This window comes from Lepidochelys kempii, chromosome 26 (assembly GCF_965140285.1).
Source record: "Lepidochelys kempii isolate rLepKem1 chromosome 26, rLepKem1.hap1, whole genome shotgun sequence".
In the NCBI taxonomy this organism is placed as follows: domain Eukaryota; kingdom Metazoa; phylum Chordata; order Testudines; family Cheloniidae; genus Lepidochelys; species Lepidochelys kempii.
Window position 1 is genome coordinate 12,939,112 of NC_136405.1, and position 17,282 is coordinate 12,956,393.

The following is a 17,282-nucleotide window of genomic DNA, read 5'->3' on the forward strand; positions in this document are numbered from 1 at the left end:
TCTCCCTGTGTAGGTAACTATATGACCTGGTCTGGGTTATCCCAACTGAGTGGCTGTGAAAGCTTTATAGCACGTTGCATCACCCCGTACTCTGGAGATCCCCGGGGTGAAATCCTGGCTCCATCGAAGATAATGAGAATTTTGCCATTGATTTCACTGGGACCAGGATTTCACCCTATGGGTTTAACAGAAATGCTATTTCAGAAATGCTTTACTGGGACTACTTTTTATATCCTTTCACCTGTAAAGCCAGGCTCTTCTGATAAAGAGCTTCCTCTCTAGCACCTTTCCCCAGCACTACCTTCCCTTCTTGAGTTAACGGAGGCAGGCAGAGGGGGCTCACTGACCTCTTTGGGATTGTCCCCCACCAGTCGGAACTTCCGGGGAGTTTTGCTTCGGGCGTACTTGCATCCATTGAAATACATGCTCCAGGAGCAGCCAAAGGAGAAAGAAGCACCGCAGGTGTTGGGGTCTTTGCCCTGACATGCACAGGTCCGGCTGCAAGAGAAAAACAAGGCGGAATTCCACTCACTGGGGATGCCAGCTCTGTTCCAGCCAACGTAGTGTCCAGTGGGCACTGCAGCGGGAATTCCAGGAGGCAGAACGCACTGACCCCAGTTGGAATCTGGCTCTGGGTGAGGCAGCACCCGGGTGAGTCTTTACGACATGCCACACACAAAAAATCTGTAACAGGGCGAGCCCAGAGCTGGGTGCCCCTCATTAGTTCCCCTTTGCACAGGGGGCTGATGCAGCCGTTTCCTTGCAGGAGTTTGCAGCTCCTTAATTCCAGCCTCAGAAAGCTTGAAGTCAAACGTAGCCTATGTCTCCGCTGCGGCTGGCTGGTGGGATTCCCAGCAGAGGTACACGAGCCAGCACACTAAAAATAGCGCCATGGCAGCACACGCAGCAACTCGGGCTAGACACCTGAGCACACACCTAGGAGCTCAGACGGGCTTGTACTCAGGTGGCTAGTCCAAGTCGCTCTCTTTTTAGCTGTGCTGGTCTTTTTAGCACACTAGCTCCATCAAAGCTGGCACATGCATGTCTACCTGGGCTAGGAATTCTATCTCCCAGCTGCAGGGCAGACATAGCCTCCGCTGAAACAGATTTGGGCTCGAAACTCCCCTTGGTTTCCATCCAAGACTCCATGGACGCAGCATGCCATTGCGGAACCTATGTAGGGTTGTTGCTAGCACCGGGACTCTGGCAGAAAGGAAGCGCCATGAGATCTGTAATGTGCACAAGCCACCAGGGCCTCCGGTGGATACGCCGCCCAGAAAGATGGCCCCTCCGGCACCACCAGCAGGGCCGTGCTGACTCTGAACGTCACCTACCCCGAAGAGCCCTGGGAAGATCTCCCATGCAAACACTGACCAAGGCCCCTGTTTAGACAGGGAAATCACAGCGCCCGGGCTGCAGCGCAAACGAAACTTACTCGTCGTTCAGGCCGCATCTGCGGCTGGTGGGGTTTCCGTATTTAGTGAGCGTGTCAGTGAGCTCCTGGTACAGCGTGTCACCCAGGGTGCGAGGGATGCCCTCCCAGGCCAGGATTAAAATGATGATGACGGCATTCTGGCAGTGGTGACCGGCTCGGTGCCGCACCAAGCAGAGCAGCTTCTCCTCTTGGTTGTGCCTCCTGATCACCTGGAAAGCAGCCATGCACGGTTAGTGGCGAAAGGCAAGGGTGGAGACAGGAAGCTACGTCCCCGGAAAACGTCTGGAGCCAACCGCCCGCAGATGCATGTTTTCCTTCTCGCTTTCGCCAGGAATGGCTGTGAGGAGCTTGCAGGCCCTTCCAGTCGGGGACCGGCAATGGGATATCCAACCCCTAGATCTGCTCGGTAGTGACCAGTAGTCACTACTATTGTTAGGAACAGCTGTACTACTGGAGTTCCTGGAGATCGCCCCAAGAGCAGGACGCGTCACGGTAGGTGCTGTACAGACATCTAGTAAGAGACAGTCCTGGCTCCAAACAGCTTACAGTCGAAACAGACAAGACACAGGGTGGGAAGAGAAAGAAAAGCACAGGGAGGTGTAGTGACTAGCTGAAGATTGCACAGATGGGCAATGCTGGGAATACAACCTGTCCCACTGGGCCATACTGCATTTCAGGGGTCAGAGGTCTAGGCAAAATAAGTTGGCAATCTCAGGACTAAATGGGCCATGCAACCTGAACCCCCCTCCCTCAGGGGTCGCTTCAATGCTGAGACACACCAAGGGCACTGTTACACGGTGGAGGTTTGTACAGACGCTGCTTGTGCTATTAACACTTGGTGGGTAAATGGAACTAGATTCTCTGGGGTTCTCAATCCAGCTTCTTCCACCAGAACGTAATCCACTGGAAGGGAAAGATTTTCAAGAGCCCTATGGGATTCAGGAGCACAAGTCCCACCACTGTTCTCCTAAATTCGGTACATGTTTTTAAAATATTGGCCCTATAAGCAGGTGACAGGGATTCTCAAAAGTCAACCGGGCTGCCCACTTTAAAGGGGCCAGGTTTTCAGAGTGGGAGGTGCTCCACACTTTCTGAAAGTCACTGCCTGTTATTATGTCTCAAAATCATGAGTCACTTTTGGAAGCCCTGTATAGATCCCCAGAACTATTAAGGGGCCAGATCTTGAGGTCTTTAGTTTTCACTCAGATTTCGGGCTGGGCAGGAAATGGCTTTCCCATCCCACAAGACTTTTCAACATTGCAAAATTTATTCCTGCCTCAAATGCGGAGAAAAATCAAAATGTCAAAAAATTCTGCAAACTGAAAATCTGAAGAAAAAAAATTGGTTTTGGGTCAATGGAAATGTTTGGGTTCCGCTTCACCCTTTTTTCTTTAAAAAAATCCCAAACAAACTTTTTTAGTGTAAATTTTCCAAACCTTGGAAATGAAAAGTCATTTAGGCTTGAAAACCTTAAATTTTCTGGTTTGACAACTTTAAAACTTTTTTTTTAACCCCCAATTTTTCACGCTGGGTGTTTCATTGAACCCCGTGCTTAGAGGCCTGCAAATCTGCAGTTATCCACTGTATGCCTGTGGATACCTCCGGACCATGGTTGCGGATCGCAGATGGATGTGGATCCAAATTTTACAGCTGGAGCCCTGCAAATCTGCGGCTATCCACGGACCATGTTGGCAGATTGGAGGCGGATCCAAATTTAGTATCCATGCAGGGCTCTACCAATACTGTCTTCAAACAGTTCAGGTTTCAGCAAATTGGCTTTTTTTTGGTGAAAAGCACTTTGCGGAAGAAATCCCAACAAGCTCTACTCAGGTCCCTATCTGGGCAAAGCTCCCAGTGAGGAATTAACGAACTAACAGCTTCAGGCATGAGAAAAGTGTGTACGTCTCTATTAACATATATAACCAAACCTTGGAATCCCTTATTTGGGCAAAATCCCCACTGATTTCAATGAGTGCCACTGGAATTGCAGTGTCATGACTTGGCCAATCACAGCAACTTCATACCAGATCTATGAGCTAAAGCACTGAAGTCAGGCAGACGTTCTAACATCAGCATGGGTTGAAATGATCTCTCAGACACCTGGGTAATGTGCCTATCACTCAGTGAGGTGCTGTCCCCCTCTCCAGTGGTGGCTGGGCATCATACAGAGGTTGGTGAGCCTGCTACACTATCAGCCAGCAGATGTGGGTCATTTAGCTCAGACCCTAAAAGCACGTGGTCCCAGGTTTGATGCCGATGACCCTCCCCGGGGCTTGGGAATTACACGCAGACTTTGCAAACTTTTCCCACCGCTGCTAACACAGGTGTCGTCTGCACCAGTGCAAGCAGCCTTGATAGTCCTAGTGTGGACAGGCCCCAGCCTTTTAAGCCTCAAGAGTGAAATCCTGGCCACAATGAAGTTGATGGCAAAGCTCCCACTGACCCCCAGAAGCCAGGATTTCACCCCATGTCTATGAGACCTGCTCTGAGCAGGGTGTTTACAGCTGCAGAGCTGAGTGCGGGGGTTAGCAACGGTGGGAAATTCTGCAAAATTTCCCTAACGTAGACAAGGTTCAACTGACCTACTCAGCCACGGCCTTTCACTTCCATATCGGCTAGTCCATTACACACATGCTGCTACTCTCACATCCTGGGGCTCACTCACTCATTCGCCTCCCGCTGCTGAGACACGGGGAATTCCTCACACTGGCTGCTTTTTACACCCACCCGGCTGCTTCTCTAACCACATCCCCCAGTGTCGCCACCAGCCACCAGGGCTCCTGCATGTCTGACCTCCAAAGGCAGCATCTACACCTGGCTGGTGGCAGCCATCCCGCAGCAACTCAGATTACTTCCTGTTGGTACACAGACACTGCTTCTTGGAGCAACTAGGTTCTCCACGCAGATCTCTCAGCCCCGTCCTGGCCCTGCTTAGCATGGGGGATCTGAGAGGGTCACGGGAAAGGAAACACACTTGCCATTCAGCCTGTATCTGCATCTGGGGGAGTTTCCATGTTTTATGAAAGCATCAGTGATGCCTCCCCCTCTCCTCCCAGTGTCTGGGGATGTTTGAATCCAGGTCATCTCGACCACACACACGCACACAAACACTCCAACGTGTCTGCACAGAAACACAAGGACCTCAGGATAGAAATTACCTTTTTCTGTTCCCTAACACCGGCAAAAAATGGGTTTAAAAATGCAACTGACATGCTCTAAAAGAAATCAACGAGCCGGCCCTCTGGACATGGGTAACGTTCAAACTTGACTTTCTTTTCCCACCCTCGAAGAACATTAATTCCCACCCTGACATCGGGGTGCAGCTCCCCCTGACAGCTGCACAACACCCCCACTCTGATATCAAGGTGCACAGCTGCACAGTACCCCAGTGCTGACAGCTGCACACCCCAACCTGACATCGGGGTGCAGTTGCCCCCTGACAGATGCACAGCACCCTCTCCCTGACATCGGGGTGCAGCTGCCCACTCACGGCTGGACAGCACCCCTACCCTGACATCGCGGTACGTCCCCCTGACCATGGTAGAACTGCACCTTCCCTGCTTTCAAACACATTGGAAAGGGTTCCTGTCAGAGGCAGCTGCCCTGCTAACAGGCCCCGTGTGCTGAGGCCTCCTGCGGGGATCCCCTCTCAGCCAGAAGCACTGCCCCAGCTACCCTCTCTCTGTGAACCAGCAACAGAGTTGGCTCTCGCCTGGACTGTAATGTAGGAGTCAGACTTTGTCCCTTGAGCTCAAGTCCTTCATGTTTCCCCACAATGGCCAGCAGCACAGAGCAATGTGGAGAAACACCACTGGGCTGGCAGCTGGCTTCCACCCCCCAGGGCACTGCGCTGTTTGGTCCCTGTTGGGCCAGCGTTATCTCCTCCCATATGCTCCCCGGTGGTCACTCTTATCAGCCACTCTCAAGCTTCTCTGCCCAGTGCGGAGACAAACCCTGTCCCGGTGATCACGCTCATCCCTTCCAGCAACGCAATCTTCACTGGACACCTGTTCTCAGCTCAGTCCCTCCCGATGCAGTGCGAGAGACATTCCCACGGTGGGCTCTTACAGAATGGCCACAAGGAACTGATCTAATTTGGCCAGACATCCTAGCAGGTCCTAGGCAGCTCGACTTCCTGGTAACCCAGAGATACCAGCTCCAAGCTTGAGCCATTAGAAACTTTGATGGGCCGATACGGTCTCTCCAGTTGCTTTCGAGGGGGTTGCGCCTGATTTATGCTCATGTCATTGAGAAAAGAATCAGAAATTTCTCAACATATGGGGCAGATTCTGATCTCAGTTACAGCGATGTAACTCCATTGCCTTAAGCAAATTTACACCGGTGCCAATGAGATCTGAATCAGGCCCAGTATTCTATTTAGAGTTTTTACCATTTCGAGGTGGCCGCTGGAAAGCACAGAAGGTCCAATCAGTGGCCAGCTGGCTGCCATGCTCCGGGCAGGGAGAGGGACCAGGCGGGGAAAGGAATGGGATAGTGATTACAGTGAGAAATGGGAGAGGAGAGACAGGGAGGGTCAGTGTCAAGAGAGGAGAGAGAAGAGATGCCCAAATACCACAGTGATGAGCAGGACACGAATAACTAGATAAACTATGGTAGATTAGATTATTATTATTTATATCAGTTTCACCTGGAGGCTCCAACTAACCTGTACACACACATAGTGCGAGACAAAGAATTTACAAGCTAAACAGACAAGACACACAAAAGGAGCACTGTCACCCCCATGTTAAAGACGGGGCCCGGAGGCACAGAGAGATAAGTGACTTTCATATATTTTAAGACCAGAATGGAACAATTTGCCCATCTAGTCTGACCTTCTCCATAACACCGGCCATAGGATTTCATCCAGCGGTTCTTGAATCAAGACCATTATTTGTGGTCTAGCTGGAGGGTAGTTTTCCAAAAGACTTGCCCCAGGTCACATAGCGAAGAAATTGGGCCCAGACTGGTTGAGTGCCAGTCGAGCGTTTTAACCATCCTCCTCCCCATAATTAGATTACGAAAGCCAATCAAACAGATTAGATTGCACAGATTAGATGCAGATCAGATTAGCAAAAACAGATTAGATCCCCTCAGATAGATCAGATCCAATCGATTAGCTTAGATGGCTAGATTAAGCAAATGAAATAAAATTAGACGGATTTGAGTTAAAAAAAGAGAGAGCGCTCTCTCACATTTCTGAACATGAGACCAACGAAAATATCCCACCTGGTGATGGAGCGTGTGAATGTTCTCTCTGCATCTATCCCTCCATCCATGCATTCTGTGCCCATCCCCACCGGCCTCTGAAGGCCTGCACCTTTACCGTAGATACATTCTCTGATCACCCCACCTCCCCAAAGCACAAGGTGACTTTGAGATCACACTCAGATGACAGAAGAGTTGGGAAATCATTCTTGGCCTGAGTCAGTCATATTAAAAGAAATATGAAAGCCCACCGAGATGGATGGCACTTACCCACTTGGCTATTGGGCAGCCCCGGGAGCTCTTGCCTTCCTTCCCGGTATAGATGACCTTTTCGATTCTGATGGCTTTCCCCTTCTCACCATACCTGGTGGAAAAAGGCATCAAATGAGTGTAGGCAAGAGCAAGGACATGCTGTGACAGTGCCCCCCATAAGGCTTTATGGAAATATGCTTATGAATATATATGACATAACTGAAATATGTTCTATGCTACACATGCCATGTAACATATCCATGTAAAAGTTACGATCTACTGAATCTATTAATCCTCTTTGTATGCAGGTATCATTTTTGTATTCAAAGTTACGAATATTGGCTGTGTACTGGCTTGATTTCTAAATAACCTTAGTAGAGCATCTGGTCAGTTCCTGGAAAAAGGAATTCACAAAGTTAAATGCTCAATCAAGAAGCACTGAAGGAACAATGACAGGTTTCAGAGTAGCAGCCCTGTTAGTCTGTATCCACAAAAAGAACAGGAGTACTTGTGGCACTTCAGAGACTAAAAATTTACTAGAGCATAAGCTTTCGTGGGCTACAGCCCACTTCATCGGATGCATAGAATGGAACATACAGTAAGAAGATATATATATATATACACACACACACACACACATACAGAGAAGGTGGAAGTTGCCATACAAACTGTAAGAGGCTAATTAATTAAGATGAGCTATTATCAGCAGGAGAGAAACAAAAAAACTTTTGTACCGATAATCAAGATGGCCCATTTAGACAGTTGACAAGAAGGTGTGAGGATACTTAACTTAGGGAAAAAGATTCAAACAGACTGACAGAGCCAGAAGAGTATGCAGAAGTTACCTATTACAGGACAGGCCCAACAAAGAAAGTAACAGAACGCCACTAGCCATCACCTTCAGCCCCCAACTAAAACCTCTCCAACGCATCATCAAGGATCTACAACCTATCCTGAAGGACGACCCCTCACTCTCACAGATCTTGGGAGACAGGCCAGTCCTTGCTTACAGACAGCCCCCCAACCTGAAGCAAATACTCACCAGCAACCACACACCACACAACAGAACCACTAACCAGGAACTTATCCTTGCAACAAAACCCGTTGTGTCCACATATCGATTCAGGGGACACCATCATAGGGCCTAATCACATCAGCCACACTATCAGAGGCTCGTTCACCTGCACATCTACCAATGTGATATATGCCATCATGTGCCAGCAATGCCCCTCTGCCATGTACATTGGCCAAACTGGACAATCTCTACGTAAAAGAATAAATGGACACAAATCAGATGTCAAGAATTATAACGTTCAAAAACCAGTCGGAGAACACTTTAATCTCTCTGGTTACTCGATTACAGACCTAAAAGTGGCAATTCTTCAACAAAAAAAAGTCAAAAACAGACTCCAACAAGAGACTGCTGAATTGGAATTAATTTGCAAACTGGATACAATTAACTTAGGCTTGAATAGAGACTGGGAGTGGATGGGTCATTACACAAAGTAAAACTATTTCCCCTTGTTTATTTCCCCTCCTACTGTCCTTGTAAACTGCTGGAAATGGCCCACCTTGATTATCACTACAAAAGGTCCCCCCCACCGCTGGTAATAGCTCACCTTTCCTGATCACTCTCGTTACAGTGTGAATGGTAACACCCATTGTTTCATGTTATCTGTGTATATAAAATCTCCCCACTATATTTTCCACTGTGTGCATCCAATGAAGTGAGCTGTAGCCCACAAAAGCTTATGCTCTAATAAATTTGTTAGTCTCTAAGGTACCACAAGTACTCCTGTTCTTCTTACAGACACAGACTAACCCAGCTGCTACTCTGAAACCATGCATGAACATGTGACTTGCCCAGGTGACTCCAGAACTCCATCTTGGAGCTGGACTTTGTATAGCAGAAAGTAGGGGGGTCTCCACCCACAAGAGAAAGTCTATTTAAGCCTGTGGGAGACCCTTCCAGTTTGTCTTCAGCTGGCTAAGGAGAGAGCCTCTCCATCCCCAAGGATACCTGAAAGTAACTGGAACAAAGGACAGTAACTACAGGGGGTGTGATTGCTTGCTGGACCCAGACTAGAAGGAGGCTAGTCTGTAAAAGAGAGCTTACTGGAACTGGTGAGGTTTTTATCTGTATTCAGTTTGATTAGACATAGACTTGTGTGTTTTATTTTATTTTGCTTGGTAATTCACTTTGTTCTGTCTGTTACTACTTGGAACCACTTAAATCCTACATTCTGTATTTAATAAAATCACTTTTTACTTACTAATTAACCCAGAGTATGTATTAATATTTGGGGGGGAGGGGAACAGCTGTGCATATCTCTCTATCAGTGTTATAGAGGGCGAACAATCTATGAGTTTACCCTGTATAAGCCTTATACAGGGTAAAACCGATTTATTTGGGGGTTGGACCCCATTGGGAGTTGGGCATCTCAGTGTTAAAGATAGGCACGCTTCTGCAAACTGCTTTCAATTGAACTTACAGCTGTTAGGGGACGTGGTTCAGGCCTGGGTCTGGGTTTACAGCAGGCTAGCGGGTCTGGCTCAAACCAGGCAGGGCACTGAAGTCCTAAGCTGACTGGGCAAAAGTAGTCTTGGCAGCTCCCAAGGGGGTTTCTGTGATCCAACCCATCACACATGCCACAAAAGAATCAGCATCCACTGAGTTGCCAGAATGGATGTGATTTAAAAAAAACAGACTGTCCCTAAAGGGACTGAGAGAGAACAACGAGAGAACAACAACATGAATTCCTAGCTCCTCTATAGAACTTTTTCAGTCATAGATCTCAAAGCGTTTTGCAAAGAAGGTCAGTATTATCATTGCCTTTTTACAGATGGGGAAACTGAGGCACGGAGGGGGGAAGTTACTTGCTGGAGGTCACCCAGCAGGTCAATGGCAGAGCCAGGAATTGAAACCCGGTCTCCTGAATCCCAAGCCCACTGCATCATTAACGCTTCTTTTCACTCATACAGCCATTTGCGTTTCACACTTTCTTTCTCACTTCCCTGTGCAGAAACCAGCCCTGCCCTCACTGCAGTTCACATGGTGTGAGATTCCCCGCTCGTGAAGGGTGCTCGCACAGAGGTCTGTGCACCACCTACACCCTCCAAACAGTGGGACCCAGCTGGTGCTCGGGTCTGAATCTAACCCCTGAATTTCACCCGGTTCCACGAATGTGAGAGCAGAGCAGCCCCTCTCTGAGCCACGACTCAGCTCTTCTGTGCTGGCCACGCAAATGGGTGTGGGTGGATTTCCCTCGGACTTCTCAGGGGAAGAAGAGATGGGGTAGATAGCCGGACTCCAAGAACAGAAGATTGCAGACCTCACAGCTATGTTAACTCCTGGGAGCCTTGCTTATGCCGGCGGCACGCGAGGCATGCTTTCCCCTCCCACGCCCTACACCCTTGTTTTCCTCTCTTTCCACCCAGCATGGAGCAGGAGCGAGAGGACAGGGCTTCAGCTGCACATTAGAGGGGTCTGAGACCATGGGCCAATGCAACAAGAGTCCTCGGTGCCTAGCTGCGCAACCAGAATGATTCCCAGAGGGAGGGTGGCTGCAGCTCTTAGCTACTGGTAAACCCAAGTCAGCATTGCCTGCAAAGGGCAGCCAGCTAATGGCTGATCCGTGGCCTGCGTGAAATCACTTGTGGTTCTACTCTTGCTAGGATGGGAGCTGGACACAAACCAAACTAGCCCTGGCGTCTAACCCCATCGGACAGGCGTGACTCATCCCACGCAACCCATCTGCTGCGCAGACAAGTGCTTTCCTCAACACAGCCCATGCTGGGTCCAAATCGCCTCTCCCTAGCCACCCTGCTGGAAGTCAGCCTAGGTCTCGTCTACACTGGGATTTTGAGACATAGCAGCACTTGTGCAAATCATGTCTGCACTAGGGATCTGCAGCTGGGAAGCAAGACTAAGGCCTAAGGACACCTGAAATTCTGCCTAGCAGTCAACCCCACCCCTCCAACACATACGTTAGTTTGGTAGCACAATCCTTTATCCCAGCAGAGCTGCGTCCCACTCCTCTCATTCTCGGGAGCTACGCTTCAGGTATGTCTACTCTTGGACCTCGGGGGAGGCTAGGAATCGCACGCCTCCCTCCAAGCATGGACGTACCCTGAGACACACTGAGCACCTGGGGTATCTCAAGGATCGGGTCCATTTTATCGCAGCCAGGGAAAGGATGTAATTTTGAGGGAGACCACTTTAAGTCCCCATCCCCCCACTCCTGCCCTTACACTCTCCTTGCAGGATCAGGCCCTAATTTCTGATTCTGCCCTCATATCGGTCCTACACTGGTGTTATCCCATTGGCCTCCGATCAGTGGGACTGAGGGCTGAATCATGCCCAGCGAGTTCAACAGTGTTCCTTCCGACATACACCACGGGGAGAGACCCTTTGTCTCTTCATTCCTTCCCCTCTGGCACACAGACCAGAGTGCCCTGTTAGATGCTCTCATCCAACTGATCAGGCAACCTGGGGTTTTCGCTGGAGCTAATCAGCACAGATTAACCTTCCCACTCTCCTCCTTCCTGGAAGCACTAATTAACTACGCCAGCTACCTCCTGCCCCGCTTCCTGAAGCCAGCACGATCCGTCACCCCCGGGGGAAGAGAGCCGGCCCACACGGCCCTGCTGAGTTTTGCTAGCGAGACACTTTTAAACAAGGATTCCCATGCCCCGGCTGATGTTCATGGGTGAACGCACCCACACAGCCATTGTGCCAGCAGAACAGCCAGGCGCTTCAAAGATTTTGCAGATGTTGGGAACCGGTGGTAGGAGGGGAGCGGGACGGGGACACAAAAAGACAGGCTGGGGGCATTCTGATGCAAAAAACAGAGCCGAAGCGACTGCATTTTGGTCACACTTTCCGGGGCGGGGACATTTGTAAACAGTTGATAAGAGGTTAATTTGTGTCAGATGGGTGTTTTAATACATGGGCGATCAATTGCAAAATTGCGGGACTATTTGCAAACCATCACTCTAATTACTCCGCCTGTATGTTAAACCCTTTCCCCTTAACCCTTTATCTGTTTTATCTCTTTAGATTGTAGGCACCGTCTTTTATTATGTGTTTGTGCAGCACCTCACACAACTGGGTCCCATTCTTGGTCGGTCCCTAGGCACTACAATAATGACATAAAAATAGGTCGATAGATTGCTTTACAACCATAGCTTATAACTATCACTAATACCTTCAGCTGATGTGCGCATAACAGTCTGCAACACACACTGCTCCTGCGGAAGATTTTCAAATGGACAAATGGCAGTCGGGTGCCTAGATTCCACTGAACGTCATTAGCCGGTGGAACTCATTGCCACTAGAAGTCACTGAGGCCAAGAACTGAGCAAGAGTCAAAAAGGAATTGGGCGTTTATATGAATATTCAGAGTTAGCATATTAATGCCGGCAAAAGTGTTGGCAGGGATATGAACCTTTATGCTTCAAGGCTTGAGCCAATCTAACTATTGGGGGTCAGGATCAGACCAAATGTGGAGGGCAGATGATCCCATACCTGCTGCTGCAGGGTTCTCACATCTTCTTCTGGGGCGTATGGTGCTGGCCACCACCTGAGACAGGACACTGGGATGGACTGAGTTCGGGTCAGATGCAGTTTGGCAATTCCTATGAATTCCCAGGCAACGCAGGCAACCTCCACTGAGAAGGGGAGATCTGCAAAGTGGGCAGGCTCAGCGAAAGACGCTGCTGCTCTGCAGTTCCCACTGTAGACAAGTGGGATTTCCGCTCGATGTAAAATTGCTACTCATCTAGATGAGACGTTGACGCGGAGTGGGCGGCGGGCATGCACCCCACTGCCCTCTGTTGGAAGGAATCGGAACTGCTTATCCGCGTGGCTTAGGCCCCATACTGCTTTAGACCACGCAGCAGCGGTTCATCGTCGGGAACAGTCCCCATCGCATAGCAACGGCTGTGAAATCCTAGACACCCAAGTTTACAAGGACACATTGTGCACAAGGCTCCATCTCATGCATCAGCATAACTGGAAAGCCAGAGCAAACTGCAGCACATCTCTACTGCACAGAAGCATATTATGATTTATAGCGTGGTTGCCCCTAGAAGCCCCAGGCCCCCATTGTGCCAGGCGCTGTACAGACACAGAACAAAAGGACAGTCCCTGCCCCCAAAGAGCTGACAACCTGCCCTGCTCTTCATCTCATGATCTCACAGTGTTGTATCCTCCTGCCTCGAAAGCACTGCCCTCCCCTTGACAGGCACTTCCACTAAGAGCCAACAAATAAGCTAATCTAATGGCTGGCCATTCCCTTGACGCGGATCAACCCGCCTAGTTATTCCATTCTCAGCTGAAAGCCTCCAGAAGCGAACGGCACCAGCAAGAGAAGATGGAGCCAGGCATAGAATCACAGAATATCAGGGTTGGAAGGGACCTCAGGAGGTCATCTAGTCCAACCCCCTGCACAAAGCAGGACCAATCCAAAATTTTTGCCCTGGATCCCTAAATGGCCCCCTCAAGGATTGAACTCACAACCCTGGGTTTAGCAGGCCAATGCTCAAACCACTGAGCTATCCCTCCCCCCAAAGCATCTCGTCGGCCCTGCAGAATTCTCCACTGCTCGGCTCCCAAGCTCAGATGTTCCTGATCTACAGGGTGGGTGGGAACTTCCTGGACTGGATTTCATCTCCCTCACCCACGAGGAACATGGAGAGCGATGGGAAGATTTGAGCAGCAGCAGCTGGTGCGTACGTCTCATTAACCTGCTCTACACCCGTCCATTTACATCTGACTGACTGGAGAGAGACGCTATCCAGATACCACACTTCCAAGAAGACTAGGGGGAACGTAAAGGCAAGACTCAGCGTCACACTTTCCTAATAACTACCTGCTTCACCAACGCAAAGCAAGTCCAGAGCTCGCCCTGGCATCTGGGGAATGGTGGCCAGGAGGCTGATGAGGAAACGGAAGCTGCTGTTGTAGGAATTGCAGTTGAGACTAAGCAGGAGAATGCATCGTCATCACCACTTGCAGTAGGTCACTATCAAGGGTTTTAAACACAGGTGAGAGCCCATGGGCTTGCAGCCCCTGGCCTGTGCTGTCACCCCCTCTGGCAGCCAGCTGAGAATGGGAGGCGATTTCCAGCATGACCTTTCCATTCCCCAGGCCCCATCAACGCTCATGACTGTAATGGCCGGGGCGTAGACAGTGATGTCCGCTGGGCCAGGGTCGAAGGCAGCAGTCACAACTAGTTGCCAGGTTGAGTCAGGAAACTGGAACGAAGGTCGAGCTGGGACAGGGTCAAAGGCAGGAATCAGAACCAAAACGGGGTGAAGGATGAGGTCAGTAGCAAGCCAGAATCTGCTTTGTTCCTCAGACAGCTCCCTGGGTCAGCTTCCTCCTTTAAATAGTCGGTGCTGACCAATCAGGCGGCTGCAGGGTTCTGCTCTCTAGCTTCTTTGGGCGGTACTTCCTGCAGTGCCTAACCCACCAGTAATTGTTGGGTGCTGTTTCACCTGGCTCCCCAGTGGGGAGGTGGAGGCATCGGTCACCCAGGACCCTGCAACCCCAGGTCCTAAACCTGCCCTACAATGACCTGCCTGCCCCAGCGATGGAAACTGGGGCATCCGACAGACCAAAACTTGCTGCTGCGCATCTCGGGAGGGATCTTCTGAAGCGCTCAGCGTTGTCCCCGCTAAAGTCAATGGGAGCTTTATCGTTGATTTCACTGGAAGCAGAGCGAGGACCAACGCTGGGTGCTTTGGAGAAAACCTAGCCCCAGTGCTGGGGAGGACAGAACATGTCCACTCCCATCCTTGAGTTAAATCTAGCCCATTTAGTGAAGGGAGCTCAGACACCCTTATGCACACTGGGATTGCTGGTGGGAGTTTTTCAAGGAACAATTCCACCAAAGCTCTATGGTGCCCCATGGACCAGATTGTGCTCTCAGCTGAACTGGCAAATAGCCACCGGCACTAGTGCAGTGCTTTCCAGATCTACCCTGACCGAGCACACGGCCTGGCCTGACACGTGCTGTTCTGACGCTCAAGTCATCCCAAGCTGCGAATGCTGTATCCCCTGACCTAGAAGTGCAGGCAGGTGTAAAAACACCATCAAACTTCACATTATTGCTAAGAGAAGACTATCTGCTGAAACAGTGCAGGTGAATTTCTATTGCCCTGAGCTGCAAAGCTTCCAGAATCCACAGGGGGCGCTCACTGCACAGGCTGACGGGCAGGAAATTTAATTCCCACAAGCCCAGACTGAGAAGATGAAGTAACAAAGCCTGCTGATTTCACTTTTTAAAATAATTTGCGCTTGCATCCCCCCTTCTATTCAAGGGCCTCAATTAACTTCACAAAGATTCCCTAACTTCAACCTCACAACACCCTCTGGGAGGCGAGGAAGATGGGGAAACTGAGGCACAGAGTGATTTTAATATGTGGCTTGCTTAACACAGTTGGTGGCAGAGGTAAGACTCCAAGCCAATGAGGATTTATGCCTCATTAGGGGCCCGATCCTGCCAAGCACTACTGACTTGCATGGGAGTTGAGGTCAGTCAACACCTCTCATGAGTGTTTGGTACCTTTCTGGATCAGGATCAGTCACTGTCTGTTGGCTATGAGGGTGTTCATGTGGAGTCAGTAATTACTCGCTCCCCCAGGGGGTTGTGGGTTCCCTTCCATAGCATGCCTGTTCCCCCGTGAATCACTGTGCCCCCAAGGTGGGTGACGTAATGCCATCAACCCTGGTGACGCTCTATTTCTGGCTGACTCAGCGCCGTGACTCAATCCCAGGGGTGTAACCCAGTTAATCTGTGCCCCACCTGCCTGCATGGTACTTTGCTGCTTTCCCCCCTGCAGGCATATTTCTGCGCGCTGCACAATGGAGAACAAGCAGATCCGACACCAGCCCATTCATCCCATTAGTTAAACACTCGCCAACGCTATGGCAGGGATCTACCCCACCCCCCAACACACACACACACCCCATTCCACTTCAGCAGCATACAGGGGCCTCTGCTGCAATAGGTTAGGAGAGAAATCCCCCCCGAGCAGGCATTAGTGTAGGGCCACCAAAGGCATAACATAGGGGCAGGCCTGGAGCAGGATTCTGGGCTTTGCCAGAGCCAGGCTGAGATAGGCCATGTTTGCTTAGGCCGGGGGGAAAGGGGGGTGTATTTTGGCCCCTAGAGTAATCCAGAACCCAGGGGGAGCACAACTGGTGCAAAGCCCATCCCCTCCCCCTGGCTAGTACCGTCCCCATCTCCAACCCCAGGGTGAAATCCTGGCCACAATGACATCCGTGGGAGTTTGGCCTGCAATTTTCCCAGTCCTGAAAGGCTTGATTAGATTAGCCTGAGATTAGCACACCAACCCTTCCCTGCCAAGTCCAAACATCCCAGCCCCTTGGTGGGACACAAGACAAGGGGGCAAGGGAGCACACATGCTCCCCTATCAGCTGCCAGCAGCCCCTCCATGGCAGGTGTGTACAGTGGCTGAGGGTTTCCTCTAGTGATTTTCGGTGCCCAACCTAAGGGCTGTTGCTGAGCCCATGGCCCCAAGTCACGGCAAACTGGGCTCTCAGAAATCGAGGCAGCACCACCTGCTTTTGATTTTCCTGACCGGGGATGGGTAAGGGGCTGAGAAGAATGATGCTCAGTGCAGGCAGGAGGAGAGCAGGACATCTTAGCCGGGAGACTCACCCAAAAAACCAGGGTCCTGGTGCATGGATGGGCAGAGATCTCCCATTTAACTCCCATTGACCGTCCAGCTGCACAGCTGCCTTGCGATCTGCAAGCTGCTCCCTCCCAACTCCCCACATTACAGCTGCTGAAAAGCAACAACACCCTGGAACTGAGCCAGCTCAGGCAACATGCGTCTGTCCTCGTAAGTCCCTTCTACTCCTTTTCAATCTGCAAAGGGGAGGACGTGGGCCTGGAGACGACTCAGCTGCACAAATATGTCCGGGGTGCAATAACCAAGGCAGGAGATGGTAGAACTGGGTGGTAGGACCCTGCACTATCTGATGAAATTGAGCAAAGGGAAAAATGTTTCCTAACAGCAAGATCTATTAACGGTAGGACCTAACACTGCCAGACTCGGAAAAATTTACACATAACTAGCAGCGAGCAGGCTCTGGTGACCAGTGAGATTGTACAGTCTCCCCAGAGGAAGGGGTGGAAGCCCTGTTGCTTGAGACAAAAAACAACCATCGCCAAAAATCCTGGACTACACTGGAAAGCGAACAGTAGGAAAGAATCCTGCCCTGGCAGAGGGACAGGCTGGGTGACCCCATTGGTCTTTTCTATTGCCAATTTCACTGACTTGACCGCAGTCATAACTAATAGTAACCGTGAAAGGTTTTGACTTGCCCTTGGCCAGTTGCTTAGTTTGGCAGCTG

At 50.3% G+C, this 17,282-nt stretch overlaps 1 protein-coding gene across 5 annotated transcripts in view; it reads right to left on the reverse strand.

Annotated features, from left to right (window-relative positions):
- TET3 (tet methylcytosine dioxygenase 3) overlaps positions 1–17,282 on the reverse strand; it is a 156,993-nt gene that overhangs the window by 14,311 nt on the left and 125,400 nt on the right. For all 5 annotated transcript variants that reach the window (XM_078850671.1, XM_073325183.2, XM_073325184.2 and 2 more), the window contains 3 exons: positions 6,914–7,007; positions 1,436–1,644; positions 348–498 (listed from right to left, as the gene is read on the reverse strand). In XM_078850671.1, coding sequence (XP_078706797.1) covers positions 348–498; positions 1,436–1,644; positions 6,914–7,007 — 454 coding nt within the window. The remainder of the gene's footprint in view (positions 1–347; positions 499–1,435; positions 1,645–6,913; positions 7,008–17,282) is intronic.